Raw genomic sequence first — 19,323 nt, 5'->3', positions numbered from 1 at the left:
CGCACCTGCACATCTACGTGTATAATTTTCATCGCAGTGTACCCCTGGCAATGTGATATTCGCAATTTTCATACGTATTCTATAAACTCGCGACGTCACACGCGTCACGTCCGATCACGCCTGTGTGATTTATTATTATTATTATTATTATTATTATTATTATTATTATTATTATTATTATATGTATATTATCTATATTACCGCAAAGGACATGGACACTCGTTGTTATACAAATTACGCGTGGATTAATGTAATCCGATATTCAAGGTATGTTGATTACGTGATACTATGTCAATCGGAATGTTCTAATTATCTAGTTTGCACATTCGATATATATTATATATATATATATATATATATATATTGTATAAACAAACGTATCCCGTTATGATTAATTATTTTTTTTACTTTGCATTACACTTTGCGTTTCTTCGTGCAATTCGTCGATCAAAATGTCGAAGAAGAATATTCCTCTGTGTTCCGAAAAGAATCATGTGCAATGATCTACTGTGTTCGACTATCGTTCAATAGCCATTTGGTTCTTCAATCATCCATCTTTCGCTAAAGAAAACACTGTGATAAAACCGTCGAACGGCGAAGAAACTGTATCGAAGGTGGCGTTGATCGGCCGCGGAGAAACTTCCGACGACTTTGCTGTCAGTTGACCTATTCTCGCCGTGAGCGAAGTATGAAAATTGCTCGGCCACTTTGTCATTGCGCGGACGGAAAAGTGGCTGCGACAACACTGCTGCGAAAGGAGGACACATCTCGTTTCTCACGTCAGAACGGTCTATAACGTATGGACACACGCGGGAACAGAGCGCGCGACGCGTCTCCCAGAAAATAATAAGAACCCTCTCACGTGCGCCTTTCGCGGGCGAAGTCTCGGGGAAACATTTGGATTCGCGCCACGCCACGTCGAAAGAATAAAGCTGTTCACTTTTGATACGTACACGAAATCCATTGTAGAGGTGAACGCTATTGACAAAATGAATGATGGTTTATATGGCGCCGAACGTCCCGTTTTCCTCATTCCCTCTCTTTTGCCGGCGCTATAAATCGTCTCTTGCCGAGAGAACCGGCCGTTTTCAATGCGGGCGGATGTGCTGCGTGCCGCCGTCTTTTCTTCGTTCTCTCCTTTCGATGGAATCGTGCCGCTACGGCAGATTGGAGAAGCTGATATTTTGTCGCTAAACAAGATATGCAGATATATATATATCGGTGGTCTGTCACTTGTTTTGCGAGAAACGCATATTTTTATGATACAACTTTATACACTCTTAAACCGTGCCACATGTCTAAAAAAAACAAAAGTACTTTCTCAATAGAACTTCTAAATTACTCTTTGGAAAGTTCGTAGCGTTTCAAAAGTTTGCGAACAATTTCTGAGATTTCTGAAAACTTCAAGTAAATGTGTGAGTAAAAAAAACTAACCGTGAATATGGTTTTAAACAGAGTAATTATTTTATTTAATCTAATGTTATTGAATTCGACTTTTTTTGTCAGTAAGGCCATCTTGTTTATACATAACGTGTTTAGATTATCGTGCGGCAGTTTTTGTCTCTCGAATTTTATAGCGGGGTCTCTTTGAAGCGACGAGAGCTATGGAGAGCACGTGATGATCCGTAGATGAGAGCTCATTGTCCATTATTCCCTTCGTGAGAGTCGATCGGATTTGTTTATGTAATTCAATTTCCCGGTTTTGTTTATAATACGTGATCAGACTCGGGTCTACTTATTTTATATCGCTAAACCCTCTAGTCTCCGTCTGAAAATTTGTTTTACTTAAATTATTTCTTAAAATTCTAGTTAACCGTTATAGTTACATGAAGCGATACACGTATAATGCTCACACCTTATTAGTATGACATGCACGGTCTACATACGTGTTAATATAGAATTAGATGCGGCCAACCGCGAGTACGGGCATTACGAGCTGCGTACCGAACCTACCGCACACTGAACACGTAACAAGTGCAGCCGCCGGAATTAATTGCCATTATTTCGGTAATTATGTTTACGGCAAATAATTGCGTTTGCATAATGCGAGTAATTTTGCGGGCTCGGCCAATGACGATAGTCGCGCAGTTTAATCTGTAGGTGGAAACTGCCTGTTCAGCGTGTTCTAAGATCAAGAGAGCTTATTTGACTGATCAAATATTCTGCGCTAAGAGTCACGTTTTCCTTTTTTTTTTTTTGCGATTTTTATCTGCGATGATAACGTTTCGTAAACTTAAACCGAACGTCACGAACAAAAACATTAACGTTTCGTGATGCGGCGAAGAAATACCGACAGGTGTAACTTTGCTGCGAACATCTATGTTGCATTTAAATTTAACACGAAGTTACGAGACAACAGACGTCCATACATTGCGTCGGTCTTACGCGACGGCGTTGAAGTTACGATGTTGTGTTGCAAGTGGTGTACCCCGGCCTAACAATTTGCGACAAAACTTCACGCAAACCAGACTACAGAATGCCCCACGCGATCGATGTATCGAGACGAGATGCGCCAACTGTAGTCGTTCCACAATTACATTTCGACGTTGCGATAACGCGCGCGTGCCCGCCCGCAGGCCGAGGAGTTGTCAAAGTTACTAATGTCAGGTAACAAGCGTCACACGAGCCGCACGCGTTCGTTGTACACCTGGTGCGCGTCACGGCGACGGGGCGATCGATATTTAGGAATACGTGTAACCGAGAGACCAGGCAGTGCAAATAACAATTCCAGTGGGACTCTGAAACGTGGCCGCAACGTCTGTCACTGATATTTGCTCTGTGGTAATCCTATGCACGTATATATTTGCGCTTCGTCATTTCGAAAATAACTGTCGCTAAGAACGCGAGCATCTTCGCGCTCTACTGATTGTTACCGATTAATTGTGCTTTAAAACGTTCTCTCTCCTTCTCTTTCTGTTTTCTTACTGAAACGTTCGCGATATTTCACGCGAGGAAATGGGGACATGTCAATATAACAGAAACAGTCGATTATTTGCCCGCCGTAAATGTCATTCATTATCGAAGAATGTCGTCGTTACATGTACAATTCCGCGCGATCGTCAAATTTTCAGCCGACACTAATGGCAAATATTTGCACGAACTCTCGAATCCCAAACGGATTGACGCGGTGTCACGTCGCGATCATCAACAGAGGAACAAGAATCGCTGCGACGCGGAAAATGCGAGAAAAACTTCAAAGCAAGCGACAGCGCGCTCGCTCGTTTTATTATCCACGAGAATTTCTGTGTGTGCCTTGTGCTCTAACTTTATTTCATTTAATATAATTACGAGGACTGTGTGTCACGAGCGCATCACACACACAGAACATGTACACGTGGGAAATTGGTGTTCGGCGACAGACTCAATTGCCGAAGAGTAAAAACAAAAGTATGTACAAAACGCATTTTATTGTATAAATCTAATTTGCAATCATGAAATTGCACACGTGTTTTACGCGAAGAAAGATGAAGCCAGTAATTAACAATGCACCATCATTCTTTTGCTATCACCGATCAAAGAAACACGAAGAATATACATTAATTAACGGAGCTAATTTACATACATTCGAGTAGCATTCAGTTCTTGTCTCTCTCTCTCTCTCTCAAATCAGAGTTTTAACCATTAGATAGATTATCTAAAAGTGGAACAAAGTTCCACTTCGGCCCTTAATGTTGTAAGTAGGCAGAGTTGAGAAAACCAATACGCCAGTTAAAAAGAATCAATCATTCATCTGCGCATAGAGTGATGCTTTCATACTCTCGCTCAGTCATGAAAAACCGAATATTATGATTAGCAACTACACTAAAATTTAAGGCTAGAGATTCGAGATCTGAGAGCTGAAGTTTGAGATTAAAGATGAGATCTAAGATTTGAGAAACAACTATGAATTCTCGGACCAGAGTGTGAGAAAATTTGCAGAAAAATCCGTCGGGGAACAGAAATGCTGTATAATATTCGAGGAGTTTGTCTTCTTTTCGCGCGCAATTGCGATCTCTCCGCGTAATGTAATTCACTGAGCGTATACACGCTGGTTAGTCTTTGTCGCTTTAAAGTAACTTCGGGGGATGGAATATATTTCTCCCGGGAAAATATATTTCGCGTACTCGCGACGGGAAGAATAACAGGTCCGATCGCCAATCGGTTATCCGAGTTAGAAAATATCCTGTTATCTGAAGAAGAGGGAGATCGAAGGAGAGCTCACGTTGAGAGACGCTACGTGCTGACGCGAAACGAAAGTATTTCGATATATCAATATCAAGCGTGCCGAAAACTTTGAATACACCCGCGCCCACCTTGACGACATGCTACGCGTCGCGGAAGTTTTCTACACTTTTGGAGTGCTATATCCGCGAGTACGTGGTCCGTACTCTCTCTCGCTAAACTTCTTCCCCGCGAACGAGATAAAGCGATAGCAAAGTCGATAAGCTGATTTGATCGTAACAATAGAAGCCTGGCTTACAACGTACATATTGTGTGATAACCGGGGGAAGGTTCCAACGCAGTTCCGAGTATATCGATTCGCGAGAGAAGCTTCGAGATGAAGTACACGCTTGGGAGAGCGGAACGAGAGAGAGAGAGAGAAAGACAGAGATCTGGTTCGTATAAATATTCAATAGAGAAACGCGACATAAAGAGAGAGAGGAAAATCCTCCGCAATACAAGAAATCCAGTCCCGAAGAATATTTCCACCCCGAGAAGGAGGAACAGTAATTGCGTTTGTTGAATTTTACACGCCGACACGTGTTACGTGTACCATCTCAAATTACATTGGTGGAGAAATGTGCGAGATAACTGTCGGTTGTAAAAACGTTAAGGCCGGCGTAATGCGAACACGTATGCGTAAACTCATCAAAAGTTTCGCGATTCACAACTTGGTACGCAGAGCAGTCAAATGCACGTCAAATTAACAATTGATATTTTGACGCACTTTTATCACGTCAATATCCAGACAATGTAACAGGCCATATAGTCTCCTGTCTCTGCGTTATTGACATCGTAAGTACAGTGCGGCGTGCTACGGTTGGCTGAAATTCTCGTAGTCATCTACGTAAAATTTGCGCAGCGAACGAACGTAGATATAGGCTCAAAGCGAAGATGAGAAATTTTCGACGAAGTTTGGGAGGTTAGATATATCTAAATTCTCTGGTTTCTCGATTGTTCTTGCTTGCTTGGTAAAGAGAGAGAAACCGCTGGATCGTGAATGTACCGGCGATGTCGTTGGTTTAACGGCACCGTATCCAGCGACGGCTGTGTAATTTAATGAGCATAAAAGCCAGAGGCACACGATTAATACGCGCGTTGAAACGAGGACGATGTTGTCGACAAGACACAACTGTCTGTGCAGTATCTCATTTTTTGAGACACGGAAATTGTGACTTCACGCAGAAAAATTGCGATTTTAATTGCAATAGTTTATTATTTATTATATTCTTTAATTCTCTATTACAACGTTTGCATGTTATTACGAGATAAAATAAGAATTTTACTTGAGACAATAATAAACAAATTAAAGATCGTATACACGTATTCTTCGTTTATTAGCAATGAAATGTATAAGTACTTTTTTCACAGTAACATTGTTTTTATTTTCAATACATATTACAGATTTTCAGATTTTTTATAGTGCTAAGAGTGTACATTTTCACCACTTTTTCTATTTTTTTGGGAGGAAGCGTGTTTGTTTTAAAATTCTCATCGCGTTATATTATAATATGTAGAATAGAAGGAGATCAGACACACGGCGAGTCAGACTAATCATTTCAATTATAAGAATTCTAAAGAATGATATGTATTACTTTTTATTTAATATTGTACATTTTAGTGAAAGTTATCTACAATATAATGCACGTATGAGTAACTACAAAAAAAGATATATTCAATGAAAAATCAATTTAATATGAAGATTAATAAAGTTTCTTACGTCATTACTCGAAAAAGTTGGTCTTTTTAAAGTTGATAATTTTATTCGATTTTTGATTTATATTTGTGAGAAAACCAACAATCTTTGATTAAACAATACTTTTGTTAAATGAAAATTTTTTAATTGTCAGAAGTAATAGACACGTGTTTTTTAACGTAGATGTTTTGTTTTATATAAAAAATATTGTTTCGTTCGTGTAACTTAGAGAAAAAATTAAAATTGATCTATTTTTGTTAGTGGATTAGTTATAACGATTCAATTGGAACAAATTTTATATAAACTGGTTGATCGGGGCGAAGCACTGTACTATACCCTAGTTTTACATCTTTTAAATAGTCGACAGGCTCTAAATAAAAGTTGTGTATCAACGTAGCGATTATAACTTTCAATTCTAACAAACCGTATCGTTGACCTGCAATTTGTAATTAAAAAAATGTTTAGTTACAAAATACAAGGCATTTAAAAATTAAAAAAAGTTGCCAAGTAAAAAAATGGTAGAAGAAGTATGATGTTACATTATTTAAAGATATTGATATGTCTCTTTTACTTTTAGTATAAGACTAAATTATTATTATAACTACCTATAGAGTATAGTCTTTAGTATAGTCTTTAGTCAGATTAAATTATAATAATAAGCACTCTTACCTATGCAATTTCGTGGTCCTGCACTGAACGGTATGTAAGAATAAGGATGGCGATTTTTGCTTCTTTCTTGTAAAAATCGATCTGGATCAAATATCTCTGGATTGGGCCAAAAATTGGGATCTCTGTGCACGCTGTAGATATAAATACCTATATCTGTTCCAGCAGGTACTATGTATGATTCTATAAAAAAATATATAATATGATGAATATGTTAGGTAACTGTTATTGATTTATCCCATACAATCTTCTAAAGAATTTTCTCAAATAAGACACGTGCATAGAAAACGTTTATGTACTGTATCCTACTAAAGTGGAAGTAATTGTATATTAGCTTTCGAGTTATATTATTAGGATATCATTACATAAGTAAATGTCCAAAAGTTTATTTCGTAAAGTCATTTGGTATACGCACGTAATTTTACATCTTCCGTTGTCACTCTTGCTATACTAGGCACAGTTGGATATAAGCGCAGTGTTTCCTTAATACATCTTTCTAAATAAGATAGATTTTGCAACGACGACATGGTAAATTTATCGTTATTTTCTTTGAGGATAGTATTAACTTCCAATCGAACGCGATCCTGTAAGAGGTGGTAAGTAAGAAGAATATATTTTACATATATACAATGTGTCTGCAAAATGTTAAATGACAGATACCTGAATATCCTTATGTTCGGCTAACAACATTAAAGCAAACGTTGCCGTTAATGCTGTAGTATCATGTCCCTGTAATTATAACTTAATATGTGATATTTGTCCACATACATGTAACAATATATAGCAATAATACATAGCAATAAAATCAAATAATATACATAACAATTTTAAGAAACATTATAAATTTTTACCGCAAATGTAAAGATATCGACTTCCTCCCTGATGTCTGAATCGGTTAAATTATTTTCCTGCGACATGGCTATCAAAAGATCTAACATAGCGAGCCGTCTTTTTTTAGCTAAAAAAAAGCAAGTTTTCTGTTTAAAAATTCTGTTAAACTTGTTTTGTCTAAAGAGTATAAATATTAATTTTCTTAGAACAGATTGATTGAATTTTATATGAGAAAAATTGTTATAGAACTTTTTATCTACTTCAAGTAATAAAAAACTATGTTTCACTGTCTGAATTACGATTACATGATTGCATATGATCCACTACTTTGTAATGTTACATACTTCCAATGATTTCTGTATCATCTACTTCTGTATATGTATCATTTTCGATATTTTTTAAATATCGACCATCAGTACGTTTGTGATACTGTTTCCTTTCTGCAATAATCTACAAACACATATATAAAATCTAGTACTGCTTAGTTTTTATTTTGTATCTACGTTTTTGTTTTGTATAAATATGAAGTATTAACCTCTATGATCACGGTTATAAATTATTTTACGTACTTTTTCTGTAAAGTTTTGCAAAGTTCTCACAAGTTTTCTTTGTTTTCTTCCTATTGGTAACAATGCAATTATCCATTCATTATACAACCAGGGCCTTAGAAATCTTAACAACAATTTTTGAAGATATTACTATTTATAATATGTATTTATAATATGCTGATGAAAAATACTTGAAAGAAATCATATATTTATACAATATTTACCTGTAAACAATGACTTCACCTATCTGATAAAGAGCATTATGATAATGTTCTAATTTGGTAGAATTTTCTAAAGAGATACCCATAGCTGATTCTACAATTAAGAATGCAGTGCATGCGTAACGAATATCGATGTTTTATTTATTATAGTTTTGATTAAAAAGAATACATTTTCTGTATTTTGTATTTGTAATAAAAATAAGAACAGTGAATGCAGTAAGAGGGCACAAATTACCACATATTATGTTTAGCGTATGGTTGCTCATAAATGATAGTAACTCTTTTACAACCGGTTCTTTAGCATTTTTTAAAGTTGCAACCATGCGATTGCTTTCTTCAATGAAAATGTCAATAAACTGCTTCAATATAGTAAAATGAAACGCCGGTGTTAATATCTTTCGTCGTGTATGCCATTTGCTACCTGAAACATAGAGGAAATAATTGGCTTGACAGATAGATACTTTTGATTACTTTTTTTTTTTAACTACAGCAAGATTGTAGCATTTTGTTGGTTGTGTAACCCTAGGATGGGCTTGAAACTATTTTGTCTGTATTAAACTTGTTCTAGTTTTGTTTATTGTGCTTTTCTAATGTTAAAAATAAAATAGGAAGTACATCGTTCTATTATTGAAAATCATAGTGTTCTTCCGATTTCTTTCAGAAACACTTTTTCTGACTACAGATAACCCTTGTATAAGTAATGAATAATGCGGTTTCGATATAACGCGATTTACAAATTGTAATAAAATAAAGTCTAACCCTGTCGTTTTAATATTCGCGTTTATGCAAACCTTGTATAACGCTATTAATTTAACGTGGCATTTTTGTGGGACGGAATATTCGCGTTATACTAGGATTACCTGTATTCACAAATTGCTATTTCTTTGAAAATTGAGTCGTTCCATTCTAATCTAATTGCGTATGACGTAAAAAAAGACACAACTCACAAACGTCAACGCGTGCGCGTTTGTGTATAACAATTTCGATGTAAAAAATATCACTGTTAGATTTCAAACTTCTATATGCATAATATATATTATTTTACATTTATTCCTTTATAATTTATAATATTGCAATATCTCTTATTTTTAGAGAAAACACATTAGTTCTAGTGCAGGAAATTTTCCAATACATAATGTAATTAATGTTGTTATGTTACCTTTGCTTGTGAAAAGACCTGTTTGAAGCCATGGATGAAATATGGTGTATATGTAACTTTTTTCAACATGCTTCGTGCTACCCAATATAGCCTAGACAAAGAAACATCAATCATTTAGTATAAAACTTTTTTATATATAGATAGATAGAACTTCTTAGGAGCAATTATTTGTTACTATATACAGGGTGTCTTTTAAATATTTCGATCAATCTGAAATGTAAAGGTAGATTGAGTCAATCTGAAGAGAAAAGTAATTTGCCAATTTGCAAAGTTTACAGTATTTATATATAAGTTCTCAAAAATTATCACAGAAACTCACACAAGATAAAAAAATAAGTATTTATATTTTATATATTTTACCTGAATATCATCTGGATGACGTATTATTATCCATGGTACATGAGAAAACCATATCTTCATGATTGGATAGTATTGATCATGTAGTTTCAATAATCGGTGCAATAGTTTATCTGAGAAATATAAGAATATACTGTCAGATTTCATAAGATTAAGTCTGTTCTGTTCGGTACTATTTTTTTTTTGAAAATTGAGATTACAGAGAAAATATTAATTATTATTATAAATACAAAATACGATGTATATCAAAATGTATTCTTATGACATCTGAGGTTTATTTTAGGAGAAATATTAAAGAAATTTTAATAATTTATCACAAAACATGAAGTATAAACTTAAATATATAAACTGACTATATATTTCGTGTTTCGTGATAAATTATTAAACTTTCTTTAATATTTCTCCTAAAATAAATCTCAGATGTTTAAAGACAGAAAAATATTGCAAATACTCATTGTTTTGTATAAATACAGAGAGAAGATGAAGAGCAGTTACACTAAATCAAATTTTTTTCTTTACCATTTGACACGTTGATAAGTGCACTTCCTATTATTGGTAAAGATGATGGTCCCGGAATATGATTAAGAAGTCGTTCTTTTTTTCCATAATATAAATAATGATATATCGATACAAGGAGTATAATAACCAATACTAGAATAATAATCATTGTTTTGTGACGTTATATGTATACTGTGTTTTCTCTTGTAGTTTACGTTCTTTTAGATCTTCTTATGTGACATGATACCACAAAGTTATTTTATGTTTTTTATATTAAAAATAACTGTCGTGTTATTTATCCTAAACACATGACATATAAACAATATGAAAAATAATAAGTTTTTTATAGAAAAAGTAATAATTAAATTAACTGAACTGTTGTCACTAGACGGATATTCACAACAAATATTCACAGTAAGCTTTACATGGCTTTATAAACGTTATCTTCTTCTCTTTCTCTTTTTCTTTTCTGTCTCTCTGTAGTAGTGGTGGTGATGATGTGTGGTAAAAACCTGTTATGTAATTTTATTGTAAAAACTTATTACAGCAGATATTACAGCAACAGATACGATTCAACAGTAAGCGCGAACATATGTTTTGATGTGACGATCACTGAAAAAAAAAAACAAAAAACAATAAACAAAAAAGTAATCTCATACACTGACTTGCAGGAAGTATAAAGGTCTAAAAAATACACTTTGTTTTTTATACCTTATTGTAGATCTTTACTGCATTGTAGTTTTTTATTGTAGTTACTGCAAATTCTAATGTCGCAGTAAGTTTTATTCTCAGAAAAAAAAATAATTTATCGTCATGTGCAATCGAAAGCACGAGTAATTCACGACGGGTCACCGGTTGGAGCCGCGCAAAAGTCGTATCGTTGTTGAAATTACGCATAAATTTGGTCTTTGTGGAGAGGAGGCACCGGAAATGTAAAAATCATCGTTAAATGATTCGTGAGAGTTTGCGTACTTGCGACAGAGGTTTACAGACTTGCTCTCTTTTCGTGCGCGAACGAATCCGCTTTCTCGATCAGCGGAATAAGAGAAGCAGCACGCTTTTGCAGTCATAGGAATTTTTTTTGTTACATATAGGAATGATCCAAAAAGGAAGGTCGGAACAACGGACGTGGCGAACGGAGCAAAAGACACGCGCGAGAGACTGAAATTCTGGAGTGTTTTTCTTTCTTGCACGGAAATTACAAATGCGCCGTGTTTTACGCTCGAATGAAAGTGTCTAGCAAAGAGTGTTTAGTCGTAGTAAGAGAGCTTGCGAGAAGAGTTAGAAAAAAGAAAGGAAAGCGCAACCGCGTAGGTTTTGGCGATTCAACCCGTGTGTCATTAAATGTATAAGCATTACTGTGGCGCGCCGACACCATGACGGGAATGGTCTCCCTTCCAATATCGATTATCGGTCGGCCGTATTTAGATGCGTTCAAAACTTTTTTTCTCGCGTCAGCTCGTAAATTCTCAAGTTGAACTTTTTCATACTTCTCCCTTCCCCCATTTTACACCAGTCGGCTAGTAGTAGTCGCGCAAACTTGCAAGTCGTGAGCGACATCATTTCACTCGCGAGCTAGTAAGCTACTGGCGAGAATCGCACACTTTTGCGATGTTACAAGATGTATTGCCTGAGCTTTTTTCGGTTCCCGTGTCGAGCAATAATATATGTTGGAGCTTTTAGTGACCTACTGCAAAATATATATATTTCACTTTTCTCTGATATATCACACTTATTTTAACTTGGTGTGTTATTTGTGTGCTTTGTTATATTTCATTCAATTTGAATTTATACATGACAATTTATATATGACATATATGTATCCAACATTTGTACCTTGCTTTTTACAAGATGTACATTATGGTGTTATAGTCAAGCGCGTATGGAACCGCAAAGTAGAGCGCGCGCGTGTTATATTTCTATATAGACAAACGCATATCGAGAAGCAGTTATACTACATTTACGATAAAGAGATAATTATTCTCGATCCTATATATCTTCGCATAAAAGTTTACGCACGCGTTATACTTATACTCTGTACGTGTAGATATTTTATATATAATTAAATTATTATTATTTCGCTCTTCTTGGGTGGTAGCTTGAGTTATCTATGAACCCGTGCTTCATTTTCCAGCGACTCGATGTAATAAAAGTCGACTTTCCGCCGCGGATTTGTAAGTCGAGCGAGGTAAAGCGCGCCGTCACATTTCTGTCGGATCTTTTCATTTACCTTAGTTCGCATAATTTTCTCTCAGCTTCTTTTCCTTCGAATTTCGCTGTTTCTTCCGCGCGAGTAGTCTTTCGCACGAAGAACCGCGCGATTAGAACCGCAACGCAACGCGACCACACCCTCTGCGCCGCGGGAAAAGGTAGTTCAATAATCTTCTCTGTTCGAGAGATTTTGAAGTGTTCTCTTCAATGCTCAATATGGAAAGTTAGCGTAGAATGCCCCGTAAAAGGATCAAAACTTAAATGAAGTTAGCGACGGGATAGACAACTTACTGCTTGCCTGGCACGGGCGCCGCATACCTACATTTCAACCACCCTGTCTCACTCCCTTTCGTCGCGATTCGTGGTTACTCCTCGCACGCCGCTCCTTCGTTCTTTCAGCGCCGCTTTGAATAATATTTCGCACAACAAAATCGAAGGAGAAGAAGGAAAGAAAAGAAACTGCGCGAGGCGTATTTCTCTCTCTCTCTCTCTCTCAGTTGTTCGACGCTCCACCGGCGTTTTATTTAACCCACCTTTCCTTCTACCGCGTAATTCCATCGTCTTTCTAAGAGTCCATTAAGACTCTGTTTCATCTTTCCATACAATTTGTTTTCCCTTTTCAAATTCGCCGCGTTTGAGATTTTCGCGAAAAATGCGCGCGAAATGGAGTAATCGCGCGGGACAAATTCAGCTCCGAAAGAGATATCTCGCGTGACGCGATTTCGACCGGTCGAAAAACAAGACCGAAAATTTGTTTTTTTATTTCCCCGCGCTGTTACAGCAAATTTTCTTCTCGCACAATCAATGAATGAGCGCGCTTTCTCATAATATTCCCAAGATCCGTGTGACATGTATCTTTGCTGAGTTCATTTACGTTTTGCTCCTCCGTCAAGTAGACTTATTAATACCCTTTCAATTACGCGCAAGTAGCAAGGACGCGTTCAAGCAGCTGGGATTACTCGAGATCCTTTCAGCATAAAGGATCGTACGCTGAATATTGTCTTGAAACTATGAGTTTTGCATAGCTTGTTCTTCATTGAAACGGACGAGAAGGAAGCAGAAAGGTATTAAGGCGGACTGTCGAGACTCGAGCTAAATGATGATGACGTTAAATTAGTATGCTAAAATTCCGGCGAATTTGTCCGAAGGACTGCGAGATTCTCGGGCGCGATTCTCGTAATGACAGTGTCGCGCGATTATTGCCAATTAAAACTTGTGTACATATATATGTCCTCCGTGTGTGTGTGTGTATATATATATATATATATATATATATACATATATGTTCTTTGTAATGGAAACCAGAGAAATGTCACAATCATTATTTCGAGAGCGAAACACGGTGAAGATAATAAATGACGCTCTCTTCCGCCAATATAAAATGAGATCAAGGAAGATTCTCTCTCTCTCTCTCTCTCTCTTTCCCGAGCAAATCACTTTCTCGCGTTGATACGGATGGCTTCCCGACAAGAATCCGATAAAAGTTCTGGGGATTATCCTCCGACTTGAGAACGGCGCCAAAGTTCTCTGTAATGTGAGCATATTGACCGCGACGTGTGAGAATAATGACATGAGTGCGGACTGGGAAAAATCTATTGTTACATTTTTCCCCACACAGATTTATCGCGACCTGTTAGCTTCTCGTGAGTCACGCTAACCAGACGCGATATAAAGATCATGAAAAAAAAGAACGAGTTAATTCGAAGTAAAAGAAAAAACTTGTACGCATAGATATAAATTCATATTTTATCGTTGTATATTAAAAAAAAAGTTTTTGGCAATTTTATTATTTTGTTTCAAAAATTCTGAATTTTTCTATTATCATCGCGCGAATCTCTTTTTCATAACCGCGAACGTTGAACACATTGTGAAGTCACGCGCAAACGCATAGAATATGCGTGAGATCCAGTATAGCTGCGACGACATTGTTAGACGTTTGCATGAAGATTACGTGGAAGGAAAAGCGTAGGAAGACTCGAACACACTCTCATGTGTCGTCTACGTAGACGTAACAGGATACATCCTCGTGTGCCCTTGGCGGCATGAAGCAGGTAACGTTACGAGGAACGCGCCGCGCGACGTTAAATGTGATAACCGTACTTTGTAACAATACTTCGTCGTAGGGGATAATGGCACTACGCCACCGTGCAAAGTTGTCTCGATTCTCTATGAGACGCAATCCACGTCGAGAGCGATCTCGCGAAAATCCGTGTAACGCGTTATAGCGAGAGACGTGTCTCTTACTCTTGCGATAATATTATTTATAAGGACGGAATTATATACTTAAAAATTGCAAGAAAATGCACGATGACAATATATTATATTAGTCATAAGTGCTCTCTCTCTCTCACAGTGGCGTTGGTTAAAATAATGATGCGAACAACGGCGTCGCGTGTGTACGCATATATTTATTGCGAATATATAAACGGTATAAACACATGAGAGAATTCGCGGTAGAATATTTTGAGCTCTCTTTATGTCGGGAAATGGAATGTTTCCTTTCCCTCAACAACAGTTTGTTGTGAATTTCGCACGAGAACATGTAATGCGCCGTCAATTTAAGATAGCGCGGCGCTGTTTATTCCGGTTGCAAAATCCCACTCGCTTATCACATCGGTGCGAAAGTTTTGCGCTATCTGAAATTTGACATACATACACTGAACTAATATGTATATATATATATATGGGTTAAACAAATTTTTAATATAATTTTTTAAATCTTGGATTATTAATATTCATTACTCACCAAATATAACAGTTAATTGTAACTATTTGTCACTAAAATTATATATTTTATTTTATTAAATATTTTTCTGTAAGATATCTTAAGAAACATTCTTTTACGTCATATTTATTATGTCTTTTATTTACATATATAAAAATCGCGTGCAATTGTTTTTCTTACACATGAGAGTTGTGCAAATTTTTCTAATTGCCACTTGTTTATGTTAATTGTGTTCAAACAACAAAATAGAAATCTAATCTAACTAGAGATATAGAATGTAATTTAAAATATGATCAATACAGTCGTATTATCCAGCGGGTATTTGCTTTCTGGGGCACGTTTTCCTCTCACGATTTCGAGAAGGGTGGGTACACGCAAACGGCTTTTTCTGCGGTCGTGGCACTTATTTGTGCGTCGTTGGCAAGCGACAGGATGAAATGTGCGAGTTCGCATGGTTTCGAAATCCCGGTACAGTTCAACGACGAAGCGCGTACTGCGGAAACGCTGTCGTCGAAAAACGATTGTGTTAACACTCGAAACGGAGAAGAGGAACAAACGTTTATCACGTGTTATGACGTGTGAAGATTGGAGTCCGGGATGTCGAAGGTACATTTCTCTGTTCTCGATTTTAAGTGGAAAAATCGAGCGAAACGAGATTCTCGAACTAACAATATATGATTGTTGCGTAATTTAAACGCGTTTGTTCTGACGTAATAAAATCGTCGGTGAAACGATATTAGTAGTACGATCAATGAGCGCAAAAATTAAAAACAAATATATTACGAAATGCAAACAAAACTGTTGCGATGTGTTTACATCTTAACTTTAATTCGTCTAAGAAATTGCGGGATGTGTGTATTTCATAATGTAATTTATGTTTGCCGCGACCTACGCAATTAGTTGTCAGGTTAATTACACTGAAGCATCAGTTCTTGAAGCGCAAACTTCGGGACTAAGTTCTGAAGGAGTCGCGTGAGGTCGACAGGACGAGTTGCGGAAACTATTCATCGCAGCCGTTTAACCACATGGAGGGAACCGTCATAAATAATTATCAACTTATTTACACTCCTTTATAAGGAGACTGATGGGGAAGAAAATGTTGCTCGCGCCGTTGTTAGGCAATTGCGACGCAGGGAAAACGGTATAACCTACTTGAAAAGTTCCGCAGTAAGCAGGACCATTTTTCAAGTTCTCCGTCGGGAGAGGAACAAATGCGCGCGTGCGCGCGCGCACTTACGAGTAGTAGTGTTTTCACAACTCGCGAACACGCTGCCGCGATGAAAAAGTATATGTGGCACCCTGAAATGAGGGAGACGCATCGAGGCGTGACCAAGAAAATCGATGTGAGGGAACCGGAACGAAGGAAAGTTTGACGAGAATAACACCGCAACGCGAAAGGGTCGGGCGTCCGGGTGACTCAGGTATAGCGCGTGGAATAAAGAAGGGACGATGAATATCGCAAGCGGAGATACGATTGCACGTGTCTGCGCGTGAGACCGAAATTCCGAGGAGATGAAGTCGACGTTCGAAAAATCAAATTTAATCAACAAAACGCGTCGCCGCGTGAAAAACTCTTTGGCGCAAGAACTCGCAATCTTCGACCTTCTGATAATTAATCAGAATGAGAGTGGCCGTATTTACGCAAAGCGTAAGAGGCTAATTAGAAGCCTCCATGAATTTTCCGTCATCTTTAAAACGCATGTCTAAATTACAACGCACAGAGAGCGTCAACGCTCTCTGATTTCGAGAAGGTGCTGTTCGCGTTGGAGATCACGACTTGCTGATCCCGGTTGAAAGTAAATCCAGAGCGGGGAAGTGACGTATTGACGGCACTAAATTGAACGAAAAGAGCGTGCGCCTCCGTGAGACGGTGGGCTGTCTCCGTCGATGACGGGCGACGGCGTTACAACATCACGGCGCATCCAGATAGGGTATTGGAAAATGTCTTGAGCGGTGTCCCCGACGGTACCATACGTCATTTGAGACAATCTGCCGTAGCAAGGCTTCCTCATCCGTTACCTTCGATCCTGATTAGTTTTCAGCCTCTCGCGAGTCTCTCTCGTCGTTGATCTACGTCGACGGAAGCTGCGAGCGGAACCGAGCCCCGCGTCAGAGGACCGAAGTGGGGTAGATCGGCGCGTATCTATCCCGCCGCAAGTCGATAAATTATCGCCGCTTGCGGAGATACGTCCTTGTCCTTCGGACTGTATTGAATGGACTAGGCATATAACACCGGATCGTAAAACCGGATCGTAATTCGTATAAGAGCGGAATGTATATGTACATGTTTCACGCACACAAAGTTTATCCCTCAGGTTAGACCAGATATAAAATTTAAAGCCTCTTGTTTCTGGCGCAGCAAACGCGCGCAAGAGCAAAAAAAAGGTTTTGTTCTTGATTTATTTTTTTAACTTTAAACGTAGCAACACATACGCACTTGTTGGCAGCGTTGGATGCGAACAAAATCATTAAAATTCAATTATTTTCGAAACAATTAAAAAATTTTACATACATATTGTTCTTCACAATTGAATTGGAAATCATTTTTAAAAGTTATAAAACATACATTTGTACATGAAATTTTTATGAAAACTCTATCGATGTAATGTACATTTTAAATAGGTCATCTCGTGGATGTATAATATCCAATAATGTATGCGATCGCGTTTGTTTGCATAAAGCTATCGTTAAACTCGGAAGTTCAGCTTCGCTAAACAACACGCCCTCTCTCCCTCGTTATTAAAATGTCGCTTTCGCAAAAATAAATCGTGCGTGCGTTCCGGCGGTCGTGTCGCGTGTGTGAGCACAGCTCCCGGCCAAAATATCCGGGACGAACGTTCAGGAAATGAATAAACGCACAATAGCTTGTCGGCGCAGAAAAGACACGCTATCTGATTTATCGCGCAACGTTCATTTTAAGCACGCGTCCAGCGATTTCCTCAACGTCACTTCACATTTTTGATTAATGCTCAACGTTACATCTTTTTATCATTTACGGAACGAATACGAAAACGGCAATGTCATTTCGTTCGCGCGTTAGCGAATAAAAATGTCAATCTCGGCGTTGCTCGTCCGTGTACACAATGTAGAATAGAGTGCGCATTGAATTTGCTTCAAACATGCGTGAGACATTTATATCCCCTATCCCACAGATATCGTGCGCGTGTCAAGAAACGGAAAGAGAAGGAGGAAGAGAAGGTTATGCTAATTGCAGTAATGTTTAGTTGAAACGTACTATTAACTAGAACTGATAATGTGTTAACACATCGATAATGTATACCTTGCGAAACACACGAACCGCAGATGGTGCTTATAATTCTGTATGCTAGTGCAAACAGGAACATTTTGGGGAGAATTTCGATTCGTTGAAATAAACTATCGCTGTCGGCGATTGATTTGTTTACAGTCAACGCGAGGATCTCGCGCTTTTTGGTTGTTTGAAATACGTGGACCGTGCAAATTTTATATAGCTTCAATTTATTTTCGTCATTTCGAAGCCGTATGTATGTTGCATCCCCTTGCGACGAAACGTATAGTTCACGCGGAATAGAAATAAACAATAGGCAGTCCTATTTGTTTCGCTCAAATGAGACCTCTCTAGCGAAATTAACTGTATGCGATAAACCAGTAACGAACTAATGTTTATGGCACGCGTTTTAACTTTGATCTGAATGTATGAATAATATGACCGTATGTTTAAACCAAGAAAAACACGAAATTTTTTTATTCTTTCTATTACTTTTAATAAGTTGTACAAAGTGATCATAAATAAAATTATTCTTGTGCGCGCAAAATATCATGCTTGTATTGACTTTTAATGCGCACTTACGTTGTAGTTGTATAACTATTTTTTTTTAATCTTAATGCAATGATAGGCACGAGCTCGAACGTTACGGAAAAACATGTTTATCGATGAGTTTTATTAGACGAGCTCAAAAAAACAGAAGTTAAGATCACTGTGAGTTAACAGATTCTTCATGTATGTAAATTATCACTTTATTGATCGACGTCAAACGTTGAGATCTTAAGAAAATTTCAACTAATGAATCGGAACGTTTGATATATTAATAGAGTGATATATATATATATATAGTATATTGATACACAAATACTATAAATTAGCACGTATTGGCCTTAATATTTGATGATCTGTTTTATTACACAGTGTATTTGTTTTTTTTTTTTTTTTATTGACAATAATTTTTGAAAAT

At 37.3% G+C, this 19,323-nt stretch overlaps 2 protein-coding genes across 2 annotated transcripts in view; one reads left to right on the top strand and one right to left on the bottom strand.

Moving 5' to 3' along the window:
• Positions 1 to 19,323, top strand: part of LOC109852190 (platelet endothelial cell adhesion molecule-like) — a 363,548-nt gene that overhangs the window by 130,718 nt on the left and 213,507 nt on the right. The window lies entirely within an intron of this gene.
• LOC109852187 (cytochrome P450 4C1-like) lies at positions 5,764 to 10,561 on the bottom strand. Its single transcript, XM_020423110.1, has 12 exons — positions 10,198 to 10,561; positions 9,682 to 9,791; positions 9,322 to 9,412; positions 8,398 to 8,583; positions 8,166 to 8,256; positions 7,963 to 8,065; positions 7,738 to 7,843; positions 7,414 to 7,520; positions 7,223 to 7,291; positions 6,978 to 7,146; positions 6,566 to 6,745; positions 5,764 to 6,332 (listed from the first exon to the last, which is right to left on the bottom strand). Exons 1-12 carry the CDS (start codon positions 10,343 to 10,345, stop codon positions 6,166 to 6,168), a joined length of 1,527 nt encoding a protein of 508 aa, XP_020278699.1. The 5' UTR covers positions 10,346 to 10,561; the 3' UTR covers positions 5,764 to 6,165.

Source organism: Pseudomyrmex gracilis, unplaced genomic scaffold, assembly GCF_002006095.1.
Source record: "Pseudomyrmex gracilis isolate BER0280 unplaced genomic scaffold, ASM200609v1 scaffold_25, whole genome shotgun sequence".
NCBI classification, from domain to species: Eukaryota; Metazoa; Arthropoda; class Insecta; order Hymenoptera; family Formicidae; genus Pseudomyrmex; species Pseudomyrmex gracilis.
This window is presented reverse-complemented; position numbering and strand designations above follow the sequence as displayed.

Coding starts and splice junctions, on each gene's coding strand:
- LOC109852187 (XM_020423110.1), bottom strand. CDS start 10,345: ATGATTATTATTCTAGTATTGGTTATTATACTCCTTGTATCGATATAT. Junction 8,257..8,397: donor TACGCTAAACATAATATGTG/GTAATTTGTGCC, acceptor TCTTAATTGTAG/AATCAGCTATGGGTATCTCT. Junction 8,066..8,165: donor GGTGAAGTCATTGTTTACAG/GTAAATATTGTA, acceptor ATTGTTGTTAAG/ATTTCTAAGGCCCTGGTTGT.